Source organism: Fundulus heteroclitus, unplaced genomic scaffold (assembly GCF_011125445.2).
Source record: "Fundulus heteroclitus isolate FHET01 unplaced genomic scaffold, MU-UCD_Fhet_4.1 scaffold_2.2, whole genome shotgun sequence".
Lineage (NCBI taxonomy): Eukaryota > Metazoa > Chordata > Actinopteri > Cyprinodontiformes > Fundulidae > Fundulus > Fundulus heteroclitus.
The window spans coordinates 170440-197250 of NW_023396611.1; the positions used below are offsets into that span (position 1 = coordinate 170440).

Consider the following 26811-nt stretch of genomic DNA (forward strand, 5'->3'; position numbering starts at 1 on the left):
GAAAATGATTTCTTCTCTTTCAGAACAAAATGTATAGTGTCAAAAAAACAGTCCCCTCTCATAATTATTACTTGCATGTTTAAAATCTATGTTTCGTCTGAGTGTCTGAGCAAAATGAAAGAGATAAGATTTCACTGCAGCTGCTGTCTGATTCATTTCTCCTCTAATCACAACATGCAGAAATCATGGCGTTGATATAAAAAAGCCTACTCTGATCACACAACTGATGGGATGAATGTTGTGACTTCTTTCTTGTCACTTTAAACCACCATATAAATCTGCTTTTTGTGTACTCAAGTGCCAGATTTTGATATTACCATTTTTGTCTTTTGTGCTAATGCCCAAATTTGGTGTTTATACATCTAACGTCATCAGTGTTCTGCAAGTTTAAACTGCCGTCTCTACTGCTGTTTGTTTTTTAATGCTATTTTACAAATTTCTAACCTCCTACATAAAAATTTAAATACCTATTGCAAGATACAAGCCTGAAAAAAACAAACAAAAAACAAAATTAGAAGTTGTAAAAAGGATGACACATCATGTGTCATTTATTAATTATTTGCATACTTTTGGCTGTTCATGGTAGAGTTTGCTTCAATTACTCAACATTTAAAATACTATTTGAAGAATAACATCAACAAAATATTGGCAGAAAAATCAATAAATTAGTTTTGTTTTGTTTTGCCTTAATGGTGTGATACAACATCCACAGCATTCAGTTTTATATAGTTTCCACCGTTTTCAATCCCCACCATCATTTTATCCCTCAGTAGATAGCGAAGGGAAAGCCTGCAGCGGAGCAAACCAAATGGATCCCTGATAGGGGGGGCTTTGATAAATACAACTAAAATGAGAACAAATTTAAACACGATATTGTGGAACTAATGTTTCAATATTAATTAGAATATTAAACCATTTGTTCCTTTGTGAAAATGTGTTCTGCGTCGCGGTGTTTAATAGACGTTTTTATTTTAACCCCCCTGTCATCGACTCCAGTGGACTTTCCCGTCCGTTCGGTCAGTCAGGTGATCTTCTCCGCTTCGCCATTTTGTGCTGCTACGCCGGCTATTTATCTCAAGAGTCGTGACTACCCCGGTTCCACTGGTAGTTAGGTTATTAGACGGTTCCTGGTCCCCCCTCCCGGCGTCGCTTTCCAAGCCCGTGGCCTCTCATTGCCTCCTGTAAAGTGCGCCTTTCAGTTTTCTATCCGTAGCTCATTGTAATTTTTTTTCTACTTTTTTTTGCTTTGTTTTTATACGTTATTTAGCGAGACAGGATGTCGAGCGAAAGCCCCGAATACTCGCCGTTTTTCGCAGTGATGGGAGCCTCGGCGGCCATGGTGTTCAGCGGTAAGTACCACACACCTTCTGTTGTTGTTTTTTTATCTGTTCCTCACCAGTGTGTCCGTTTTTATTCACTGATAAACGTGTTTAAATCCCATTAAGTATCATTAGCTGTCAGCTAGCCGCTCCTCGCAAAGCTCACCTAGCTAACGTCTCGATGCTAACCGTTAGCAGTCGTTTGCGCAAGCTTTAACGCAGAACGCGACTTTTAATTTCTTCTTCTTAAAACTAACCGGTTTGTTTTTGTACGGTTTCAGTGTTTTTAGATGTATTTCCTAACCAGGGCTGGCTATGACGAGCTAACGCTTGTTAACTAGTTGGTGCGAGCTAAATGAGCTAGCATCGATGCTAGCTAAATGAGTTAGCATCGATGCTAGCTTCACGCTCTTAATATTCTGTTTTTTGCAAAGCGAAAGGACAAAACGAGAGTTCACGCCAGCCAGTGAGAATACTGTCACATGATACTAAAACAATATTGGACTGTATTTTATTTTAGTTCTCCTGACATTTGGTTGTTTGCTTGCTGAGTTAAAACCCGATTAAGTTAATTGCCACATCTTTCGACAAAGCTGGCATTTAACCCTAACGACTGTAATAAGGATGAGGAATAAATACAGAATGTGTTGCAAGGTGGATTATTGTTAAACTTAAAAAGCTAAGGTGATACACAAAGTTCATTGGAGACTGAGTCCACGCCACCATTCCTAAGCAGTGTTATCTCATTTCCACGAAACCCATTAGGGAATACTGTGGGGTTTTTAATTTCGTGCAGATATTTCCTTTTTGTTTAAAGAAAAGCGTTAGATTTAATTGGCCATTGGAAACCGTGATCAGCTGGCTGACTTCCTACTGCTGAGAGGAATGACTTAAGTCACATGATTATCACATGATGAGACTTCTGACTTGGACTATCCATCTGACTAGTGACCCTAGAAGTTAGTTAGTGAATGTGTTCAGGGGGAAAACGAAAAGATATTTTCCTATTTAGATAAATATCAATCTTATGAGGAAATGTGTGTCTAAAGAGTGTAAATTGCAACTGGGAATGGACTTTTAAATGTCAGTTACAATTTGTTATAGTCTAAATGTGAGGCAAGCATTAGATTTCAGAGAATGGCAGCATGTGATTGGTGTGGTCTGTATGATGTGTGTATATCTGACCTTAATTCAGCCGGTTTTAACTCAAGATTTTAGGTAAAAGGATTTAATTATTTGAAATCAGAGACAGTGGAAGACAACTGCATTAGTTAAAGCTTTATTTAACTTCTAGATGCATTGGTCAGTTTTATTTATTGGCAGAAATGTGTCTTATGTAGGCACAAGTTTTGAATCTATGGGGGGGGGGGGATGTACCCTGAGCTTCAATGGTTGTATTTTTATCATATAGGTTTTTTATGAAACTCAAAAGTGCATCAAGATTATGTTCTGTTGGTTTAAACATTGAAAGAACAAAATAGGGCAGCATGATTTTAGCCCAAAACCAAAATTGCACCATAATTGTGATTTTTAATTTAGACTTTTCTCTGCTTTACCCACAAGGTAAAATAATTCCCTGTAGATAAAGATGTTTGTAAACCAGTACTATTTAAAATGATATATTTAACTGTTTTTATTAATTAGAATATTATTAAAGAGAACAACTTTTAATTGAGTTGGACATCAACCCTTGTTGAACATAAAGAGCAATAAACATTCTGACCAGAACTTAATGCTGTGGTGAGATTCCTCAAAGTTTCTGGTAAAATCTATGATTATATAAACTCTAAAACAAATAATAAAACTAAATTATCTCTCTGCTGCAGCTCTCTTCCCTTCCATGTGGAGCAAACCCACTTTAAACATAATTACTGACACCTAAAGGACGTCTGATCTGTTAATTGTTACATAGACAAAAATTGTAGACCTGAGCAATTTGGAAATTACGTGTTTTTTTATTATTATTGTGATTATATTACAAATGCGATTAATCGTCCAATCCTAGAACAAACTACAGTTCTTCATATTAAGCATTTCAAATCATTGTACTTTGATTTTTATTGCATTAAATAAATGGAGGAAGACAAACAATTAGGACTGATGTGGAAAAAAGGCAGCTTCTGACATCAGGCCGGTTGAATGTTACGTCTCTGTTGTTCTTCCAGAGCTCATTAAGCATTTTACTTAAATCTTACTTACAAATCATCAATATTAACAATGCAGTATAATAATGCTGTAAAGGTTTAACGAGTCTAATGGCAGCGTGGCTGTTTCTCTGCTGCTAGCCGTACGGGTGACAGCTAGGAGGTAAGCTAGTAGGGAGGGGATGAGTGACGGTAACTAATTTAGCATTCAGACAGCAAGAAAAATCTTGTCATTTAATGTGTATAATAAGCAAATTTGCTGCTAAAAGGAAACATGGACAGATTGTGCTTTCTATGATAAAACAAAAGTTGTGTCCTGATTTTAAAATGTAGTTCGAAATGTTTCATGTGAGACGGTAGCGCTGCTGTGAACGCTTTATGTTGTGATCAAACCCAGAAATCCAGATCCATCAGTGTTTGTTGTGATGCTGGGGCGGCAGGTAGCTTATTCTTCACATCCCGCAGACATCGACTGACTAGTCCACAAATTTTTAGCTCTTTTAGTTTCAGCTCAGATGTTTTATTTTGTTTCTGTGACACGACGTCTGCTTTTCTGCCCGGAGCAGATGGCTCTGCTGCGACGCGCGGGCGTTATGCGTGCTAGATCATCCTCCGCTGGAGGCGCTGACATCATGAGACGTCACGGGGCATCCCATATACCATGATGGGGGGGGGGGAGGGTGTAAGGGCTGGTCACCTAAAACCAGAGGATTAGGATTAATATCCAGAGGTTTTGTCTCCACGCGGCTGCAGAAACTTCCTGCTGTAGATCAGTTCAGACAGGTTGGCAGTAATCTGGTGTTTTCGTTCCCTTCTCTTCCCCCACCTCTGAGCAGAAAACGTTTAGTCAATACTGAAGGCAGGACATAAAATAAAAGCGTTATGGTCATTAATATGGTCAGAATCTGTAACAATGCATTAATTAGTAACACTGCCTCTGAGCTGCTTTGGTTTAACAGTCAAACCCGTTTATCTCTCTGCAGATAACGTAGGGCTTCATTGGGTTTAAGTATCAGAAGTAGAGACTATACCTTTTTTCATTTACAAACGCAGCCCAGTGTCACTCTGACGAATCCTATGAGACGTCCAGGACAGATTTAACCTTCACTGATGGCGTCAGGCTGAAGCATCGCTGGGGATGGAAGGAAAACATGGCGGTGTGCCATGTGGACAGCAGAACGCCTCACGGCCTTTTCTGTAGCTGAGCAGAACCGGCTCTGGACTCCCAGAACAGAAAGGAGGAGAAACCCGGTCGGGACGCCTGTAGTCCGCTCTCCGTCTCTCTCTGGAACCGGATTTAACCGGCATCGTTTTGTTTTCTGAAGCTGAGAAAATGTTCTTCGCCACGTCGGCAAAGATTAAAAGCAGCAGAACAGAGACGATGATGATGACGACGGCTGTTTTGTTCCTGCAGGTTATCGTCTCCGTAAGACACTAAAAAACGGGGATTATAGTGGTGCTTAGATTTCTGTTCATTTGGAAATCTTGCCAAACCAGTCGGTCTGATTCCTGCCGGCCGGCCCTGTTCTGGCTTGCTAGCTGCATCAGTCGCAGTTATTAGACTGTAGCTGTGTCTTTGTTGGCTGGATGGTTTGTGTTGTTGCTGCCGGCTGATCGCCTGCAGAGCTGCTGCCCTGTGAACGTCGCTGGTGTTTACCAGACACGATGAGATGGGCAGGTGGCTAAGAGCACATCCTCGCTGTGGAGCGTTTGTTCCTCCTTTTTTTAAACGTTTCTCATTATGACCGTCCCCGCGCTGAAGCCTCGTTGGCCGAAGGTGATCAGCTGTTTCCCTTTTTACGGGAGGTGAGGCCATGCAGGATTTTCTTTAGGGGAACAGAATCTGTGATGGTTGTCATCTGTTGTTTTTACTTCTGCTTTATTTCTGTTTCTGTCGTCCTCCGTTGTGATCTTTGTTCTACTATTAACCTCGTCTGTTTCTCTCTCTCTTTCTCTCTAGCCTTGGGAGCGGCCTACGGCACAGCTAAGAGCGGCACGGGCATCGCCGCCATGTCTGTGATGAGGCCGGAGCTCATCATGAAGTCAATTATCCCTGTGGTCATGGCCGGGATCATAGCCATCTACGGCCTGGTAGTAGCAGTGCTGATTGCCAACAACATCTCAGACAAGATCACTCTGTACAAGTGAGTTCAGCCGAGCCCGTTTAACCCTCAGCGTACATCTGGAGCCGCCGCCTCCGTGTTTGGTTAACCGTTAACAATCTATTGGAGCTATAAGTAAGATATTTACTGTAAAATCTTTCTATTTGGATTTTTTTTTTCACCCAGGATGGAACCAACGTTCCCTTTAAACAATCTGTCCTCTCCATCAACAATGTCTTAGTCACGTTTTTCCTACAGCCCGTGTTTACTTCCTGGTTCCTGAGCCAATCATATGAGAGTTCCCAGGGTTCCCGACACAGAGCAGCAGCATTTGGTATTTTATTTTGGCAAAAAGCAGCAGCCTGCAAACATGGAAGCCAGGAAGAAAAGCGGATCTGAAATAGAACCGAATACATTATAAACCTGTCCTATGGAAGTAAGGAGTTTCACAGCTGTAGGATTGTTGGGTAAATGATGCGTCTCTGTGAAAAGCATCGATTTCTAACCACTAGATGTCATGATTACTTATTGTTCCTTTAAAATATACAGAAATAATATCATAGCTCAGCCTTTGCATCATTATAATGATATAGTTATAGTTAGGGGTGGGTATTGCCAAAGAAGTCACGGTTCGATTCGAATCACGATACTTGAATTATCGCGATGCATTGCGATATTTTCACTGAACACTGTTAGAAAAAATTACAGCCATTACCAGTGGCTGACTGGCTGTGTATGGATAGTGTCTACAATTGATACATAACTGAAAGCAACTGAATTCATCTATAGCTGTATTTATTGAACTGACTTTTGGAGGTATTGCCATGAAAACACATATTACTGTTACTGGACACAAATATTATTATTATTATTGGACTGGACACACTGACAAAAAGTGCTTAGGATTTATAAAACTTAAACAAAATAAGGACGTCTTCAACTACGGAAAACAAGTCCAGTTGCTTTGTTTTTTACTCCTTTTTTTTTTTTTTTAGAACAAAATAAGGATAATCAGTGCCGTTTACACGGCCTCACTGGTCCTTTAAACCAATGATTATGTATTCCACTTGTTTTTGGCTGATGTTCGCCAACCATTCATGCAATTTTATTTATTAATTTTTTTAAATTAATAATTGATACTTGGCGTCAACAATCGATGCTGTAGATCGCGAAAATTAGAATCGCGATGCATCGTCATGACGATTATTTTGCCCACCCCTGGTTATAGTATTTGATTTAAAATGTTGCACTTCAGAAATGATTCTACCATGAGAATCCAGCTACATCATGTGGCTCCAGGTTTATCTTCTGGCTCTTGAAATGTAGGATAAACACTTTCCTGTTTAGGAAATGTTGGATTTAGTTTGTAGGGCGTTCCTCGTCTTGATTTCAGGTATTTAGCTTCACGAGTGGCTGTTGCTTTCTGGATCTTTATTTGCCGACCCCTAAATTAGCCGTATTGTTCTATAAAAACGCTCGTCTGTCTGTCTGTGTGTGTAGGAGTTTTCTCCACCTCGGCGCCGGGCTCAGCGTGGGTCTCAGTGGGCTGGCGGCAGGATTCGCCATCGGCATCGTGGGCGACGCGGGCGTGAGGGGCACGGCTCAGCAGCCGCGGCTCTTCGTGGGGATGATCCTCATCTTGATCTTCGCTGAGGTCCTGGGTCTCTACGGCCTAATCGTTGCCCTCATCCTCTCCACGAAGTAAAGCAGCTCCACCAGAAGATCGGTCCGTCGTGTTGCTGCTGGAGAAAGCGTAAAAAAATAAAAAATAATGATCTGTCATGCAAAATGAAAGTGTGGGGAAATGATGGCTCCATAAATATGTTCTTTTTTTTTTTTTTTTTTTCAACAATGTGTACAGTTGTCCCAATTTGATAGTCAACTTGTAAATGCGCAATGTAGTGATTTGTCTGTCTTGTATGTGCGTGTGTTTAAAAAAAAAAAAAAAAAAGAAATTGTAAGATGATTCCTTCCCTCCCTCCTTATTTCAGGCTTTGGGGCCAGCCGGGGCCTCTGGTGTCAGAGAGCCGACCAAAGGGCCACACAGCTTCTCCTCCTCCCAGAGCAGCCTGGGAGCTGTAATAATAATCTGGAGGATCTCTTTGTAAAGACAAACGTGTATGGACTTAAGATTTTTTTGTTCTGCTGATTTTATTTATAATGACGTGTTCATTGGAACTGTTGAAACGCAGCAAATGTCTAATTGTCCAAGATATATATATACATATATAAATATATATACAGACGTATAAATATCACTAGGGTTAATGCACTGTGGGTTAATCGTGATAAGTGGTTGGATTTCATCTGGCTTTAATTCCTGGTCTTCAGATTACCTTTAGTACGTTGCTGGTGGAGTGGGAGTTGTGTGTGTGTGCGTGTGTGTAGCTGTATTCTAATCATTACGCGACCATTTTCACACTTCAGTGTTTTTTCTTGTACTGCTGTTTGCATTAAAGACGTGTGTGCGCCCCGCGTTGGGTCTCACCGCTGTAATTTCCACATTCCATCTCATTCACCTCATCTGTGGCTGTGCTCCGTCTCATCCTCATCGGTAGAGATCCTGCAGCCCAGAAGATTCCCTCCAGATCACAAAACAACTTTAATATGAAGGTTTGAAGTCACACAGGAGTAACAAATCCGATGCGATTCGCTTTAAAGTTGGTTTTATGCAACTTATTTATTTATTTTTTTGGATCTGGAGTGATTTTTCTGGAGCTAGAACTGCTGCAGATGCATTTATTAAACCACCCGTCAATATTCCTGTACAAGCTCTGGATGTATCGGCAAGTTGTCAATTAAAGATACCAACTTTTGAATGACTTCCAAACACACCACCGTTTCGCATACGTTTTCTTTAAAGCGACTGAACGTAGCAGAGTTGCTGCATTTCTGCTTCAGTCTGTGGTTTTGCTGACATCTTCCTGCCACACGAACTGCAGCATCAGCACTAAAAGATGACTAATCACAATAAAAAAGCCCTGTTTTGGGCTGGAGGCAGAACTGATTTAAAGAAAAAAACACCAGTTTAGAGAATGAAACCAATATCTTTATGTTCTATGTACAAGTACACACATCCGCATCATGTTCTGCACAGAAAGTCAGTCCGATTCGAGGCTCTGGAGCAAAGTCTGGGAAATGCGGCTGATGGCGCTGAACGTGGCGCTGTCGGGAAACGTCTCTATGAAATCTTTACCATCCTCTAAACTGGCGCTGAGAAGAGGGTCCAAAGGCACAGAACCTGAAACGAGAAGATCAAACTGTACATTAGAGCCAGCATTAATTAGTAATCCCATTACATTTCAGCAGAATTTGGGTCGGATTTCAGGGAAATTTGAACAACTGTCGTCACATAAAGCTGGCATCAGTACCGATCTGCACATCAGCCAGACATTAAGAGGATCTATTAATCTCTATTTAATTAATCTCAATGTGTTTTAATTTCATTCAGGCGTGCAGTTTACACCTCTTTGCTGCAGCAGAATACGTGTCAAACATTTTTAGCAGGGAGGCATTTCAACTACTGCGTATTTGGCGACACCTGGTGGCTGCGCGCTGGTACTACAACAAGCTGCCCCACCTAGAAACACTGATCCAGTCAGTTTGGCCAACTCCTCACCGCCGCCCTTTGAGAAAATGTTGCTGCATTCCTGCAAGAAATAAGCATCAATTATAAATCTATATTTTTCTGGCTTTTGTGTAAACGGTGTCGTTTAATCCTGAACTATAAAACGGGGTTCCTCACCGAGCAGTGCGGGCAAACGAAGCCACTCATGTTCTCTACGATCCCCAGGATGCGAACACCGGTCTTCTTACAGAAGGTGATCTCTCGCCTCACGTCCCCTGTGGATACGGCCTGCAAACGACGCAAGAAAAACAATCTCTCCTTCAACATTTATTTTCCACAATCTGACAGGAACTGGAGACACAGCTGCTATAAAAACTGCCGAAAAGGTTGGGAGGGGGAAAAAAAACAAGTGGTAAAAGAGGAAATTCCTGTTTGTTTGCTTTTACTTGCTCCCACAGTATATTTGGTTTAATGTTTACCTGAGGCGTGGTGACCAGAACGGCTCCGTCCACTTTATGTTTCTTGAGATTTTCCAGTACAGCCAAATGCTCATCAGATGTCCCCGGCGGCGTGTCCACCAGCAGCACATCCAGCTCCCCCCACGCCACATCTGACACGAACTGGCCGATCAGAGCTGTCGGACAGACGGAGCCATGCGTGGAGAAAACACTGAGCTGAGGAACGGGACTTCAGGAGCAAATCGTGCGGCATAGCAGATTTAAAAAAATTGTCTCTGCCATATGAGGCTTAATGGATTTAAACAGATCAAGAGGTGCAACAAGGCAGAGGTTTGGCCTTAGTAGATCAACACCCAATATAAGGCTGCACATAATTATTGGTAAGCTTCTATTACTCACTCAAAATGGGACAAAAAAGCAGATTTAAATGATTCTGAAGTGGAAAAAATGCTGAAAGGTTTTCCCGAAGGGACGCAATGCTCTTGAAAGGGCCAATATACGGATGTTTGATCAAAGAACCATCAAGTGTTTTACTGCAAATAGTCAACAGGTGTCCAAAGAAACTCATTAGGAAATGAATCAGCAAATTAGCTGCCGAAGACGTGAGAAAAGTCAAATATGACGCTTTGACGAGGTGATCAAGTTAAGGGCGGCTAAAACCCGGGCATCACTGAACAAGACCGGTCACAAACAGGGTGAAAAATATCTGCAGACAGAAAACAGTCCGCATTTTTCATGAAGACCATGATTTTATTCCTGGTTTTGAAGGGATTTCATGCTTGGTGAGCCAGTAAATCCCTTAAAGGTGCTTAGCCACGTTATTTGATATTATTTATTTTTTTAATTTATTTACATTTCAGTACCACACTGGTTGCATACAAAGTTTCTCTGAACATATATCAGAGCTCTGATTACCCTGTATGTTCCTAACAGAGCACTTCGCTCTCAGACTGCAGGTCTGCTGGTGGTTCCTAGAGTCTCTAAAAGTAGAATGGGAGGCAGATCCTTTAGCTATCAGGCTCCTCTCCTGTGGAACCAACTCCCAGTTTTGGTCCGTGAGGCAGACACCCCGTCTACTTTTAAGACTAATCTTAAAACTTTCCTTTGTGACAAAGCTTCTAGTCAGAGTGGCTCATGTTACCCTGAGCTACCTCTATAGTTATGCTGCTATAGGCTTAGGCTACTGGAGGACATCAGGGTCTATTTCTCTCACTCTGCTGAGTTCTCCTACTGCTCTCCAATCTGCATTGTTTGTTGTTATTTCAGCTTTTAACTTTTTGTTCTCTGTCATTTTTCTCTTCATAGAAGGTACACCTGGTCTGGCGTTCTGTTAGCTGTGACATCATCAGGGGAGGCAGATCATCCTCTATTACCATCTAACATAGAAAGTACTCCTGGGTCAATGTGAGCTTCTGTGCTTTCTGTGTCTCTGCTCTGTCTTCTCTAAGCCCCAGTGGGTGGAGGCAGATGAGCGTTCACACTGAGCCTGGTTCTGGTTCTGCTGGAGGTTCTCCTCCCTGTTAAAGGGGAGTTTTCCTCTCCACTGTCGCTTCATGCATGCTCAGTATGAGGGATTGCTGCAAAGCCATCAACAATGCAGACGACTGTCCACTGTGGCTCTACGCTCTTTCAGGAGGAGTGAATGCTGCTTGGAGAGACTTGATGCAACCTGCTGGGTTTCCTTAGAGAGGAAACTTTCTCACCAACCTGGAGGATTTGATGGAGTCTGACTTTGGAAAGAACCTTGAGATGACGTGTGTATCATGAATTGGTGCTATAGAGATAAAATGTCTTATTGTATAATTTAATTACATCTTACATTTATTTATTTGCTGTATTTTTGTGTATTAATTTTATGCTTATCTATTTACAGAGCATGTATCTATTTCTATATTTTATTTTGATTACGTCAGAGTCAGTCCTCCATACTCTGTAGCTGAAAATAAAACTCTCACTAAAACAACTCATCTAATAAATCGTGCACACGACGCAGATTTTCCTGACGACTTAAAACCCACCGCAGACCTCAGGGGTAGCTTGGCTTGACATGGCCCACCTGTTTTCTTCGGGCCCCTCCACACCACAGCTTCATCCGGGTCTTCCATCAGGAAACCGATGGACATGAGGGCCAGACTCTTCTGAGCATCCGTGTAGACCGGCACCCACCCCGAGTCACACTGGTGCACCTCTGGTCTGCCCACACTCAGCATGCGGGGAATACTGGGCCCACACAGGTCCACGTCCAGAATCCCAACCTTAACATCAAGCAGTTGGAGAAACTTTAGTTTATGCAACTTAGTTTGTGCCTGAAGCCCCGCAGAGGCGGCGTGGAATGGGGCTGCAGGACTCACCTTCTTGCCTGAGTGCCTCAGAGCCAGGGCTAACTCTGTGGTGATGGTGCTCTTCCCCACTCCCCCCTTTCCTGACAGCACCAACACAACATGGCGAACCTGGGCCAAGCTCCCATCTCACATGAAAGGAGGAAACCAGCAGCTTTAGGTCATCAGTGATAATGGTAAGTGTTAATCTGAGCTCGTTTATTATTATTTTTTTTAAAATATCTGAAATATGGCGCACATAGGAAGAAAGACACACGTGTAGATCAGTATGAAAATAGACAGTGAATTGCAGTTTTAAAGTTAATTATCAGCAGGTAGGAGATGCAGAGTTCCAGTTAGCTTTAGCTAATGCAAAAATGCAGATTCAGCTTAATTTTAGGACAAATAAAGTCGATAAACTAGCTGCTGACTGGGATAAATCCTCAGTTATTGTTCTCTTTGTCCAGGATCGTTCACCTACCATTTTTCTGCTCCATGTTTCAGGCGATAGAGCTAAAAACACGCGCGCCACAACAGAGAAACAACAACTTCCGGGATCGTCACAAACATGAGTCCGCCTCCTTGGCAACGTGACCGGAAGTGTTCGTTACCGCTTCCTGTGGATGATTGTGTATTTCATTTTTCTATTTTCTGCTATTTTATTTAAATGTGTATATTTTGCGTAACCTTGGTGCAGTTATTATGTGTCGCGTGTTCTCTTGTTGTACTTCTTGTCACTTGTTTAATAAAGTTCCTTCAAAACGTCCTTCAGTCCATGTTATGAGTGGCAATCTCGCTCTCAAACAGGGTTTTCTCCCAAAAAAAGGAGACTTGATTCTGACGGTAAACACGTTTTATTGTTTCTTATCTATTTATTTTGATATCTGTTCATATTATGTATGACTTTTGGAAAAAAGTCAAAATCCACAAATTAAAATAAGACAGGTAAAACAATGTTTGCTGAATGCATAAAATCCATTTATATTTATTTTACCTCCTAAAATATATATAAAAAAATAATATAAAGCTTCAAATATGACAAATTCTGTTTAGACCAAACCATTGTTTTAAAAACCACTTGCTTTTAATTATTATTATTATTAGTAGTAGTAGTAATAATAATAATAATAATAATGATAATAATAATAATAATAATAATAATAATAATAATAATAATAATAATAATATTAATAATAATAATAATTAATGATAATAATAGTTAAATTGTGGTACTAGTAGTAGAAACAAACGTTTATGCTATTATTACAATTAGTGTCGCCCTGCTGGATCAGGGTGACATTGTATGTAGTGTTAAATATATCAGAAATGAAGAATAACATTCAAAACTTTTTTTTAAATATTGGCCCATCATTGATTCATGCTAAGCCATTCTTGTTTTTGTCAGTTTAGGATTATCTAAATTATTTCTATTTGCTAAAAGCCAGAATAACAACATTTGACTTAAATAGAAGAACATGTGAATGTATTTTAATTAAAGAAACACCTCTGATTGATTTTTTTGTGTGACATCATGTGAAACTCAAAGGAAACATTCAAGGATATCAGGAAGGGATGTTCTTTCTCTCGGTGGAGGCAGTCACTCTTTCCTGCTGCTGCCACCCCCCTCTTGTCCCTGCTGCTGCTGTGTCTTGTCTTTCTGAGCTCTCTCTTCATATCACCCGAACTCTGGAAACAATGGATCTGGTCAGTTGGTCTCTCGATGCTACTTATCAGAATTTTTCGAGGGGAAGGCAGTTTAAAGGGAACCCGTCCTGTCCTGACGGGACACACCTCGTGGGATACACCCTGGACTCCTGGGAAAGGTCGAGATTGGTGTGTCTTTCGATTTTGCCAGTCGAGGACGTTAAAGACGTATACATGTTTGGATTCATGATACTTGGATGTCTTATATTTGGATTCGGAGGATATCTGATGTATCTGCAACTTCAGAGGATGTCGGTGGCAAATATGGCCATGATCAGGCTGCCGGCCGCATTTGATGCGATCACTAAGGCTGTGAACGAGCAGAACCGTAAGTTGGATGTGATAGAACGCCGGCTGGCTGCGGGCCGGCTTGAACTCAGAGGATAGAGGGGATACAATCTGGATGTGAAACGCGGAAAAAGCTCAGCAAATTTGGAATATGGGATTCGCCATGTGGAGCCCAACGACAAAGCTGATGAAAAAATGTGTGCAGCATGTTCTCAAAACAAAAAGTGTATTTGGATTTAGGCTTCCCCACTTTATCTAAACTCTCCTGGATGTTATGGCGAGAGGGCCCAGAACTGCTCCCCCCACTCCCTCCTCCCCTGCGGACACCTGTGGATGCGCTCAGAACTGTGGCGCCGGTTGATAAACTTTCCATCATATCAAGGACAATGGCCTCTGGACAGCGTTCATGGACAAACTGCATACATTCACACATACACACACACACACACACACACACACACACACACACACACACACACACACACACACACACACAACTGACGCACAAAATACCACACAGAGTCACATGCGACAAGCCTCCAATGTAAACCCTTTGCATAAATGTTGTCTTGTTAAATGTGCGTTTCTTGTGCTGAGGTTTTTTTTGTTTTTGTTTTTTATTTTTTTTTTTTGTCTCAAACTGTACCCTGGTAAAGGATAAAGTGTGAAATATGCCTTTTTTCCTCCCCAATCATTGATTCCAAAATCAATGTCCCAGACACTTGTTTCTACCACATCTTTTCCTTCGTCTCTATTAATGTGCTTAGACACAGACCTCTGTGAACAGCCAGCCTCTTCAGTAATGACCTTTGTGTCTTGTTCTCCTTGTCAAGGTGTCAATGGTCGTCTTCTGGACAACTGTCCAGTCAGCAGTCTTCTCCATGATTGTGCCGCCTACAGAACTAGACTGAGCGACCATTTAAAGGCCTTTGCAGGTGTTAATTAGTTAATTAGCTGATCAGAGGGTGGCACCAGGTGTCTTCAATATTGGAGCTTTTTCACAATACTAAAATTTTCTGATATACTGAATTTGGGGTCTTCATTAGTTGTCTGCTATAATCACCAATAGTAAAATAAATTAACACTTGAAATATATCAGTCTGCTTGTAATGAATGAATAAAATATACAAGTTAAAATTTTTGAATAAAATTACTGAAAAAATCTACTTTGTCGTAACACTCTAATTACATGACCAGCACCTGCATAGTAATGGAAACATAAGCGACTTGTACAGTAGGGAAAGCTCCTCCTGCTCCACTACCCCCTCCCTCAGTTATCCCCCTTTCTAACTGAAAAGGAGCACGCTTACATTAAGACAATATTAGATCTGTTTCTGTGTATCAGTTGCATAATTGAAGGACTTATTATGTATTGCTGCTGTGTAATAGGCTTAAATAGGCTTAAAGGCAGCAGTGTTATTGTGTTCTTCCCTTTAAAGTGCTCAGGTCAGCAGCCATCACATGACAGCAGCAGCGTAGACACTGATGCACACACGAACTCCTCCTCTGCAAAGCTTTGGTCCAATGGGAGCGCGGCGAGGGTGGGCCGGGTTCTGTTTACCTCCGTCCCGCTGAGAAGTGGGGCAAACTGAAGGCTGCAGCTGTCACACACCCAACACAGACCGAGGGCCGTCCACATGAGCCACTGCAACACGGTGTTCAGGAAGACCCCTGCAAGGTAAGAACAGCCGTCCAGATGGATGGAGCTGTGCTATAATGCTCCTGACAGAGTTTTATGACGAGGGGAGAACAGAGCAGCGTCTGTTGACGGGTGGATGGGTCAGTGCCGCTGATGATGTTCGCCTTTGAACAGAGGAACAGAGATTAGAGGTATACCTCTTAGATATGCCTCTTTCTGCTGTTGTTGACCGAATTCATTCCTCGTCGCTCTGAGTCACCATGCTACTGCGGCTTGTCCTGACTCAGACCTCCAGATGCAAGCTCAGTATTTAGGCTAAGTCTCAATTAAAGGGAGAACCGCTCTAGACCCACTAATCTAAAGTAACTGCAATCATCTCCTGCACCTGCTTGAAGAGGAAGCCGGCAGCTGCTGCTGGGTGCTGGCATCGTCGTGCCATCAGGCCCAGGCTGTTTAAAACTTTTAACTCTGATGTGAAAACAACGCGGTGAAGGGTTGCATTGCAGATAACACCCTGCAGCGCATGTGATGTAGCTGATTGCAGGGATTACTGACTGTGGAGGAGGTAAACGGATCAAAAAGTGGGTTTTTTTTGGTGAGCCAATCAGCAGCTGCCTTTCAATCAAAAAGATAATTTTGATGAGAACAGTGAAGGTGGCATAAAAGCTGAACTTATCCGCTTTATTTGGGCGGGTGGTTCATGTTTTTAGGGCTTTTCTCAGCTGTGCTCCAAAGCAAACAGAAGGAGGCCCGACGTTTTCTCTGCAGTCTCGAAAGACCTGAAAAGTAGGATTTGGATTTCTAGCCCTCTTTTAACTTCTGGGTAAACAGAGAAATCCTTTTTAATTTTAATCATAAGAAAGTGCTAAAATTCATAAGAAAGCGAGAAATATGAAACAAATCCAAACCATTAAGTTGCTAACAGAGAAAGACACTAAAGATAAAACGAGGTCAATTTCACCGCGTTTCCTTTTCTTGGGTTGTAAACTGGACCCAAGGTTCTTCATCTGGGTCAGATCCAGATGCCTAACAAAGAAACAAAGCTTTTTCGTTTTTTAAAAAATGTTGTGAAAGAAATGCATCATTGTTCACAAACTGTGATTTAAAACTTTTTGTGTTTAAAGGTTCAAGCTTTAAGAAGCTTTACTGTCATTGCTTCCCAAACTAGGAATAGGAGGTGAACGAAATTAGATTCCCTGGTCCCAGTATAAGAATAAAAATAAAATGAGATATGCAAGAATATAAAAACAACAATGTACACTAAAATAAATATACAGTATGGAATGTTGTGCAAAAATGTATTTTGTGTATTTAACCCTCCTATAACCATCCTGTCAGCACAGATGGGATTTATTGTTTATTGATTTTAAGCTGTTTTTGCAAAGCGAAAACACATTAAGTCATACAGATCAACCATCAGGTACAGAAACTTTAAGTCTTATAGGAAGAATAGCCACTAACTTAATTTTGTGACAGTATTACAGCCACGAAAACACAATAAATCCACATGGCCTGTTTAATTTTGGTCATACAAGGGTTTTTAGGGAAATCCACTCCAGATATTTCTAAGTATTACAACAATGTTTGTCAACTTGTGTAAAAAAAAAAAGAGTGAAATACGTTTTTGAAGGGCTATGTCACGATTTGTGGGGAATAAAAACAGATGATAAAAGCAAACTAAGTGAATATTTTGTAAGCGACTGCCCATAATGTTGTAGAAACTGATGGAAAAACGTAGGAACCTTTAAAATTAGACAGCTGTAGGGACCCAGACATCTGTGTTTGGATCTAAAAACAAGTATTTCTAGACGTCTCGTTGGGTCGGGTGTCTTTCGAAGAAGCTGCCGCTGCATGCGGACGTGTTGGGTTTAAATGTTTAACACGGGAAACAGGAGATAGACACATGAGAACCAGCATGCATGGATCATTTTGTAGCGCCGCCTGCAAAATGTGCTGTAGGAGGAACATGAACAGACCGCTGGGATGACCTATTTTAGCCGTTAGGTTCGTGACACACGGTATGGTTGGTGTGTATAAGCACAAAGATGCACTCAGAAAACTGAGACATTGAATGCAGCATCAAAGGTTTGAAAAGACTTTCCCTGCAGCAAGAATCCCTAAAGCATGTAGAGTGTGTGCCATGTGGTCCAGGAGGGGCCAAATATAAGCCAGGGCCTCATGTCTAACGCTGGCTGTCCACAGAGCTAGCATGCTGAGAAGAGGCCGGAGCAGCAGAGCTCGACATGTGGCCTGGAGCGACGCACGGCAGGACACAGATGTCACGGCAGCTGTCCACGCCACCGACAGGGAGGAGCGGGAGAGCCGAGCCGTGACACAGGTGAGGCGGTTAGAGACACTTATCCCCGCTCAGTGTTTGGAAAACAGGGGTTTATGTGACAGAACAACCATAAGTGGTGCGTAACTGGGGAATGCAAGGAAACGGACAATGCTTTTCATGTTTTTACAAACAAAAACCACCAAAGTAGAATCGCCTTTTTGGTGAAATCCCTTTTAGAGCTGGAATCTACCGGCTTTGTGCTTCTAAAGACTCACGTTTTCTGCTTATTTATAAAGTACCTCAAGCTCGTTCAGAATGGATGGATGTGCCACATCATTTTATTTCTAGAGCATGGAAGCTGACCAAAGGGCTGCACAAAAAAATAAAAATAAATCCATAAGGCAAGGCAAATTTATTTATATAGCACATTTCAGTACAAAGACAACGCAAAGTGCTTTACAAGAATAAAATATGGGAAAATAAAACAGAATAAAAGCAAGGTGGAATAAAATGTAGAAACATGTGATAATAGAAACTAAAAGCAAATATTAAAAACAGTTGGACTACAAAGTTGAACTAATGATGTTTCAGTAAAACAGTCGAGCCCATGTTGACATTTAAAAGCAAATAAACTTAACAGGAAGCCAATGGAGGGATGCTCAAACTGCAGTCATGTGTTCACGCTTGTTTTACCAGATAAAAATCGTGCTGCAGCTTTCTGAGCCAGTGATGCCCACCCACTGTGTCAAAAGCACCAGTAGAACACAGTTACCAGAATCCAGCTGTTAAAAGAGCAGATTCTGTGCCATGATCTGTTTTAAAACCAGACATACTTCCAAAATCCTATTTTCAGCTAAATAAGCCTTCAGCTGGGTATAAACATTTTTTTTATAAACAAGTTTTGGACGGAAAAGGTCACCTGAAGATTGGCCTGAAGTGTGAGAAAGCTAACTCTGTTAGCTTTGAGTCTGGACTTTGACTGGGCCATTCTAACACATGAAGGTTTTGTGTGTTTAGGGTCCGGCTGTCCTACTGTAAGATGAACCTCCGCCCCAGTCTCACCTCTTTTAGAGCCCCTAACTGATTTTTGCCCTGTATTAGGCTCCATCCAGCTTCCCACAGCATAATGCTGCCACCACCATGCTTCAGAGCCTGAGCTTTGGGTCTCTGTAGCTCCTCCAGAATTCCCCTTTATCTAATTAATGCCATCCTTTCCAGTCCAGGTGGACATCTGCAGGAGGTCCATCTTCTCCATGTCGGCTGGTTGTTGTTTATTTTGGAACATGATATGATTTAACAATGTTTACATTTAATACTTCATAAACATACATCATGTTTCAAAAAGGAGTAGGATGAAGCATGAGCTTATTAAGCCCTACCCCTCAGCTACATGTGTCATGGAGGTAAAGGACAAATATTTACAGTAAAACAAACAGTATACCAACTTTTTATATATTACTCTTTTTTGTATTCATCAAAAATACTTTTCTTATATTCTTTTTTGAATTGCTGGATTCTTTTACATTGTTTAATGTTTTCAGGCAAGCTGTTCCAGAGCTTCACTCCGCTAATTGATAAACTAAAACTACTTTTTGTTGTTCGAACATACTTAGTTTTAAAATTTAATTTTCCTCTTAAATTATATCTTCCATCTCTATCAGAAAACACTTGTTGTATGTGCGCAGGAAGTAAGTTATTTCTTGCTTTATAAAGGATTTGAGCAGTTCTGAAATTGATCAGATCTACAAATTTGAGAACTCTTAAATCAAGGAAGAAACAGTGGGTGTGATCTCTAAAATGTCTGTTATTCGTTACTAGTATTGCTTTCTTTTTGCATAATAATCAATGGTTGAATGTTTGTTTTGTAAGTGTGACCCCACACTTCAACGCAATAGGTTAGATAAGGCTGAGCAGTATAATGTGTGTAAAGCTTGTTTGGTTAGAATGTGCCGGACTTTATTTATAACAGCCAAACATCTGACCAGCTTTGACCGGACGTGCTGTATATGTCCCTTCCAACTAATTTTATTATCTAAAATGACACCTAAAAATTTTATTTCATCAACTAATTCTAATTCTGTCCAGATGATGGATTGATCAGATTGGGTTCCCTGGTCTCCATGATGCCGGTGGTTCTCTAATGTTCCCCAACAAACCTCTGATGCCTTCAGATAACAGTTTTTGATTTTATTTGCTCACAAAAATACCTTTTTTTCTTTCAGCCTTATAACTATGCACTATTTTGTGTTGGTGATGGTAAATACGATGAATTTTGTGGCTTTGAGGTGCCAAAAAGTGGAAAATACTTTTGGAAGGCACTGCGGATGCACTGCAAAAACGGATCTAAAAATGAGTAAAATGTTCTTAAAGTTAGTGTATTTGTCCTTGATTTAAGCAGGTAAAAAAGATTATTTGCCAATGGAATGAGTATTTTTACCCCTAAAATAAGATAATTAGACATCCTGCACTTGAAATTAGGTGATGGAGATGAGTTGTTCCTATTTTAAGTGCAAAAATCTTATTCCATTGGCAAATAGTCTTATTTACCTGCTCAAATCAAGGACAGATACACTAATTTTTAGAACATTTTACTTGTTTTAAGTTCCGTTTTTGCAGTGTGGTGAAAGGGGGAAAAAACAAATAAAGATGTGGGAAATGTAGATAAAATAGATATTTAGTATGAGTTATTTTTAAATATTTATTTTTTTATTAAAATGTAAGGCATGCATGGACCACATTGTGAGGTCCAGTAATTTTCCACTGTCCCCGGTCAGAAATAGGTGTATATGTAAAACCTGTGAGCAGCAGAGGTCCAGTATTTTTGGAGGGCTGCTAATTTTACCGTGTTGCACTCATGACTTCTGCCTCAAAGCGTTTAGAGACGGGACGATCTTAACGAGTCTGAGAAAGTTGACAGAGATTTAGGTGAATTACGCTGCAGGGACACAACAAACCGGCTGTTTTTGGACTGCTGGGTTCTGGTGGAACTACAAAGATGTTAAATGTTGAACCCTCGGGCTCCTCTCCTGGATCTAAGCAGTCTGCGGACTCACGATGTGCCGTTTGTGCTGTCTCCCAGATCAGCGGCTTGGAGTCGGAGATGGATCACCTGGTCGGACCCGGAGCCGGCTCTGAGGTCGTGGCCCTGGGGAAGCGTGAGTCGTTCTCCCTCTGTGAGCCGCAGGAGGAGCTGAGTCCGGATCTATGGGCTGCTGACGACTGCGTCTGCAGGGAGGAGGACCAGGGTGAGCATAAAGCACACATGGATGTTTTTATTCTACACATCCCACACTGCAAAAACAGAACTAAAAATAAGTCACATTTTCTTGAAATTGGTGCATTTATCCTTGATTTTAACAGGTAAATAAGATGATCTGCCAATGGAATGAGTATTTTCACCCCTAAAATAAGATAATTAGACATCCTACACTTGAAACAAGATGATAGAGATGAGTTGTTCCTATTTTAAGTGTAAAAATCTCATTCCATTGGCAAATCATCTTATTTTCCTGCTAAAATCAAGGACAGATGCACCAATTTCAAGAAGATTTGAGTCATTTTTAGTTTTGTTTTTGCAGTGCACCACATTCAGCTTGTCTGAATCTCAATCTTTCTCTTTTCTCTTTCAGAACTTATTTACTGTTTTATTCTGTTCTTTGCATTTGCAGTAAGATTGATTCACAGTTAAACAACTAAACAGCTAAAAACAAAAAAAAGAACAGCTCATGCATGGTTTTAACTCTCATTTTGCTCATTATTAGTGAAATAACTGCTTGCAAAGAAACAAAGGTTTTGTGCAGAGGAGGCCCAAGCATTCTCAGAAACCCGTTTAAACATGTTAGTTGCAATTATTTCAGTTTTATTTAATATGTATGTAGAACTATTATTTTTTTACCCGTAACCATGCACTAAACCTTTACGCATCTGTGTATTTATGTCCATGGGTAGGTATTTTGATAAAATATTAATATCAATAACTATAATAAGGCTCAGATCTTAATTTAGTTGCATATGAGTTTCACATTTTACCCAGTTTCCTTTTTGTCTCTTAAGAAACAGGATCGACTGTGGCTGAGATTTATTTTGTCCCACATTAATGAATTAGATCATGAAATACATTTTATAATTAGAAACAGATAATCAGTTTCTGTTACTCCAGCTGCTCTGAAAATGAACCTGGAGACTCTCAGCTCCTTCAGAGACCTGCTTGTTTCTACCAAGCTGGGATTCCCAGCAGTAAACGTTGGATTTTCAGTAATAATCCAAGCAGGAGCTGCGCCTCAGCTTAATGATCTCTACCTAAATATTTTTGATCCACTCATAAAACTGAACGACCAACCTCACTGTAATTAAACGAATAATTAAACGATGATGAGATGGAGATAAAGTCTGAGGCTGATCAGTTTCGACAGGCTTCCTCCAGATGTTGCACAGATGTGCCTAAACGCTTCCTGTGGCTGTTAGCCTGAGCCCTAACTGGATCCATCCCTGCGTTGGACTGATGCGAAGCTCTTCCAGCCCTGCAGCTCTGCCTTTTAGGGGACTTGTGAAATAAACGGCGTCCTGCTTGTGTTCTCAGATTTCGACTGGGTGTGGGACGAGCACTGTAAGTCCTCCGGAGCCTCGCTCAGCTGCCACGACAGGAAGGTGAGCTTCCACTCGGACTACAGCTGCGGCACCGCCGCCATCCGCGGCACCAGGGCGCTGACGGACGGCCAGCACTACTGGGAGGTGCAGATGACCTCCCCCGTCTACGGCACAGATGTGGTCAGTGTGGCTTTCTTTAGATTGGTTCACATCCCATCCTGGCTAATCTGTAAATTCAGGGCGTTGCAAAGGTATTCACGCCCCTTTGATCCTCATATTTCATCTTATTGCAACACAATCTTAAATTTTACTACTGCTTTTTTTTTAGATGGGCTCATAATTGTAAAGTGGCAGGAAAAGGGAAAAGAAAACACTTTTTAAAATATGAAATGACCACAGTTACAGCTGCGAGTGTTTTAGAGTTTGTCTCTACCTGCTTTACACGCAGACTCAAAGAATTCACTGTTATTTTTTTTACAGAAGCTCAGTCAGATTAGATGGCATCAAAAAAGTTTTGCTACAGATTCTAAACTGGTTTATGGTCTGCGCTTTGACTAGGCCATTCTAACCCATGGATCTGCTTTGATCTAAACCAAGGGTGTCCAAACTTTTTGGCTCCTGGGCCAAAATTGTCAAGTCAAAAGCAGCCGAGTGCCAAAAAAAAAAATGAATAAAAACATATTATGATAATAAAGAAATTAGACTGTATTTAACAAGTTTTAATCAACGAATTCCAATCACATTTTAATGCACCAAAGTCTGCATTTGAGTAAAAGTCATTGGAAAAATGTGGGAAATTAAAGCGAATGTAAAAAAAAAAAAGTGTGCTTATTAACGGACAAACGCTTTGTGTTAACATTCAATTCAACTTTCAGCTGTAAGATTTTTACCTCTTTATAATAAATCTGCCCTAATTAAAAATAAATAGTTTCCTTTCTGCACCAGCCACCAGTTAGGGGGGGCCGCACAAAACCAGCACGGGGGCCGCCGATGGCCCCCGGGCCCCACATTGGACACACCTGGTCTAAACCATCCCATAATATCTCAGGCTGTGTGTTCAGGCTGGTTCTCCTGCTGGAAGGAGGACCTCCACCTCAGTCTCAGGTTCTCCTGCAGGATGGTCCTGATTCAGCTCTATCCATCTTCTCATAAACTTTGACCTGCTTCCCACAGCATGATGCTGCCACCACCTTGTTTCAACGTGGGATTAGCACAGTTAACTTAAATGATTTGTGCCAAGCTCCAAACTACACATCTGACAATGTTATTTCAACACTCCCTATTTTTTTTCAGGAGCGCATACCTACTAGTATTCTTGTTGATTCTTCCACATGAGCTGCAACTCTCTCCAGCTCCCCCAGTGTCACCATAAAGTACATTTAATTTTGATTTCACCTATTTTACAATTAAAGCAATCACAAACCATAAAATTGAGGGGTGAAGTTGGCTAAATAAAGATGACCACCACATTTATTTTCTATATTTATTGGTTAAATAATTATGAAAATGCCCACTTTCCAATGATGCTCAGATTTACGTCGATCGGCCACGTAAAAAAAACTGCAAAATGCATCAGGAGTTGCTGGTTGAATCCTCTTGTGAGGCACTGAGTGGGTTTTCTGGTTGTTTTATCTGCTTTCTTGTCTGGACCTTTTCTCTTTTTCCTCTGTAGATGGTGGGGGTTGGAACATCCGAGGTGAACCTGGACAAGTTTAAATACAGCTTTGGCAGCCTGCTGGGCCACGACGAAGACAGCTGGGGCCTCTCCTACACAGGTTGGAGTCTGAGTCTCTTTCCCTTCATGATTAGCCCGTAAAAGCAAAAAAATAAAAAAAATAAAAAATAAAAATGTTTGTGTTTGAAGGTCTGCTCCAACACAAAGGAGACAAAGTGAAATTCTCCCCTCGGTTCGGCCAGGGCTCCATCATAGGCGTTCACCTGGACACGTGGCACGGCACGCTCACCTTCTACAAGAACCGCCACTGCATCGGTAATTCTGCCTTCACCACTCAGACCATAAAGAGTGATTCCTGTTTCGCTTTGAATTCAGTGGCGCCTCCAGAAATGTTTCATAGGGGGGCCAGATGGGACCCCTCAAACTCTTGGGGTGGCACTGAAACTAAACCCATAATTTCAGGATTTTATTCTACTGTTGTAGTAAAGCTGCCTGTAGAAAACTACTTGAAAGACTTAAGTAAACGTCTACTAATATATTTTGGTTTTGAATGTTTTTTTTTTTTTTGGATATTTAATTTTCCTAATAATCTAATGTGCATAGACCAATAACAGTACAGTTAACATTTTGAGTTGAACAACAATTCCTTTTTTTTGTGTAATCATATTTAGAATAAGGCGTACATTTATTAATTTATTGGAGAACAGAACAGTTACTAGGGAAAAGTAGATTTTGGCAGATACAAATAAAAGCGCGATAGATGAGTGGTTGCCTACAATTTACACTGACCAGTGCAGGGCCGGATTATCCATAAGGGCCAGTGGGCCAGTGCCCAGGGGCACCAACCATGGGGGGCACCACATGATTCATGCTTTAAAAATATATTTTTCATTAATTGTTATATTATTTACTTGAAATTGTTGAAAGACCATGCATTATTCGTTTTGTGAACACTGATGTCACAATAATAATTAATGATAAATAAATCAAAACATTTTAAAATTAGATATTTGAATATTGCTCACTGCTCATATGCCTATATGTAGCTGTGTAAGTTAGTAAATAGTAAATTACATTACAAAAATCCCCTTGATTATGTCTGATGTTTTTGATCGGAGAACAGGCGCCAATGAAGAAGAAAACGTTAATGAGAGATATCTTCTATAATCGTTGGATTTCGGTTTATTTTTTATTTTTTTTGACAGGCTTAAGTCTTCATGACAAGATATGGCCATGCGAAATTTGGTGATGATTCCTCGTTGTTTTCCTACCTTAAGCCACGTTAAGCTTTTTCACGTTAAGCGTTTTAGAATGTCCCGTCATGATAAATCTAAGCATACTAGAATAACATCTGGGGTTCCTCGAGGCTTTATTGTCGGTGCCGCTTTGCTTCCACATCAACATGGCCCCCATTCTCTGATGCCGATGATCTGTGGTCCTGCTTGCAGGTGTCGCTGCCACCAGGCTGCAGAGCAAGCGGTTCTACCCCATGGTGTGCTCCACGGCCGCCAAGAGCAGCATGAAGGTGGTCTGTGCCCGCTACACCCCCACCTCCCTGCAGTACCTCTGCTGCGCCCGGCTGCGCCAGGTCCTGCCCTGTTGTCCGGACGTGGCCGAGGCCCTGCAGCTGCCCCCCGGCCTGCGGACCGTCCTGCAGACGCAGCTCGGCTGGCTGTTCGCCCTCAGCAGCGGCGCCGGCCCATCCGAGGAGGAGAGCCACATGCCCGACGCCACCGAGCGGACCGGCGTGCCTTCAGGCCCGGGCCCCGGGTCCGTCCCGAGCGCTGGTGCCGACCCGTACCCTGAAACAGCCCCCCGGTACCACCGCCCCTGCCACACGTCTCCTCAGCATCCCCCCGCAGCCTGCCACTGCCCTCCGACTCCACCGAGCAGCGACTACGACAGCTGCTGCTCCGACCCGGAGGATTATCAGTGCAAAAGGTGCCGCTGGACGTGACCCGGCTGTTTGCTCCACAGCTTATTCTACCGCTGCCATCACTGAGGATTCCCGGCTTTTATTTAACATTTAACAGCATCAGCGCTCCTGTTTCTCTTTTTTTTAATTTAAAACATCCCGAGTCGGGAAGCGGGAATAAGCAAAAACTCTATTGCTAATTTAGCCAATTTGTCTTATTCAAAGTGTCATATCTTGTATTTAGAGGTTGTTTTAGTTAAAATGCCACATTCAATGCCTTTGGAAAAGGCAAAACCAAAGAGAGGAAACGTTGATTATTCTCAGGGATAGACTCTAAGGGAAGAGATTCTTTTTAATACCATAAAACTCTTTTTATAAGTGTTTTTTTTTTATCCATCTTTGAACTGATCATGAGATAATTGTGCTGATTCTTACTGGTTTTCTATTTATTGCTACACCTCTGTTAACTTTTACAATCCTGTAAAATAAATCCAGAAATTACATTTTTTTATACTTTTAGTTTTGTTTTTTAACTCACCAATATACATATGCCTTAAACTTCTTTTTTAAATGTTTTTCATGTTAAAGGTATAAACCTCACTGGATATTGTTGGGATTTTATGCAATAAGCCAACAGTGCAGTGGGAAGAAACGGGGTAAATTCTTACTGTTTGTTCACTAAAGTATGAAATCTTCACAGAACAGTTAAAGTTATATTGAAGATAAATTACATTATAAATTAAAGTGGATACCGTCTGCGCCGGGTTTCATTTAGGGGGAATCAGAGCAGAGGGGGCTGAATAAAAACACCACCCA

At 41.3% G+C, this 26811-nt stretch overlaps 3 protein-coding genes across 3 annotated transcripts; 2 read left to right on the top strand and 1 right to left on the bottom strand.

Moving 5' to 3' along the window:
- The first annotated feature begins 1091 nt into the window (after positions 1–1091).
- atp6v0cb (ATPase H+ transporting V0 subunit cb) lies at positions 1092–8399 on the top strand. The gene is made up of 3 exons (XM_012863069.3): positions 1092–1349; positions 5424–5607; positions 7066–8399. Exons 1-3 carry the CDS (start codon positions 1277–1279, stop codon positions 7268–7270), a joined length of 462 nt encoding a protein of 153 aa, XP_012718523.1. The 5' UTR covers positions 1092–1276; the 3' UTR covers positions 7271–8399.
- A 193-nt stretch (positions 8400–8592) lies between these two features.
- On the bottom strand, positions 8593–12515 carry nubp2 (nucleotide binding protein 2 (MinD homolog, E. coli)). The gene is made up of 7 exons (XM_012863068.3): positions 12391–12515; positions 11943–12058; positions 11648–11846; positions 9613–9767; positions 9311–9421; positions 9146–9215; positions 8593–8806 (listed from the first exon to the last, which is right to left on the bottom strand). The coding sequence occupies exons 1-7, from the start codon at positions 12404–12406 to the stop codon at positions 8667–8669; spliced, it is 807 nt and encodes a 268-aa protein (XP_012718522.2). The 5' UTR covers positions 12407–12515; the 3' UTR covers positions 8593–8666.
- A 2955-nt stretch (positions 12516–15470) lies between these two features.
- On the top strand, positions 15471–26504 carry LOC105926667 (SPRY domain-containing SOCS box protein 3). Its single transcript, XM_012863067.3, has 7 exons — positions 15471–15579; positions 17743–17878; positions 20898–21063; positions 22398–22585; positions 24078–24180; positions 24270–24395; positions 25529–26504. Exons 1-7 carry the CDS (start codon positions 15539–15541, stop codon positions 26035–26037), a joined length of 1269 nt encoding a protein of 422 aa, XP_012718521.2. The 5' UTR covers positions 15471–15538; the 3' UTR covers positions 26038–26504.
- The last annotated feature ends 307 nt before the right edge of the window (positions 26505–26811 follow it).

What these genes read in the sequence shown, in the direction of transcription:
- atp6v0cb (XM_012863069.3), top strand. Translation starts at nt 1,277, where the DNA reads ATGTCGAGCGAAAGCCCCGAATACTCGCCGTTTTTCGCAGTGATGGGA. An exon ending in GGCGGCCATGGTGTTCAGCG is followed by an intron (nt 1,350 to 5,423) that starts GTAAGTACCACA and finishes CTTTCTCTCTAG; the next exon opens with CCTTGGGAGCGGCCTACGGC. An exon ending in GACAAGATCACTCTGTACAA is followed by an intron (nt 5,608 to 7,065) that starts GTGAGTTCAGCC and finishes CTGTGTGTGTAG; the next exon opens with GAGTTTTCTCCACCTCGGCG.
- nubp2 (XM_012863068.3), bottom strand. An exon ending in GAGGGGCCCGAAGAAAACAG is followed by an intron (nt 9,768 to 11,647) that starts GTGGGCCATGTC and finishes TCTGTCCGACAG; the next exon opens with CTCTGATCGGCCAGTTCGTG. An exon ending in GACTGGATCAGTGTTTCTAG is followed by an intron (nt 8,807 to 9,145) that starts GTGGGGCAGCTT and finishes TTCTCGTTTCAG; the next exon opens with GTTCTGTGCCTTTGGACCCT.
- LOC105926667 (XM_012863067.3), top strand. Translation starts at nt 15,539, where the DNA reads ATGAGCCACTGCAACACGGTGTTCAGGAAGACCCCTGCAAG. An exon ending in CCGTCTACGGCACAGATGTG is followed by an intron (nt 22,586 to 24,077) that starts GTCAGTGTGGCT and finishes TTTCCTCTGTAG; the next exon opens with ATGGTGGGGGTTGGAACATC. An exon ending in CAAGAACCGCCACTGCATCG is followed by an intron (nt 24,396 to 25,528) that starts GTAATTCTGCCT and finishes TCCTGCTTGCAG; the next exon opens with GTGTCGCTGCCACCAGGCTG.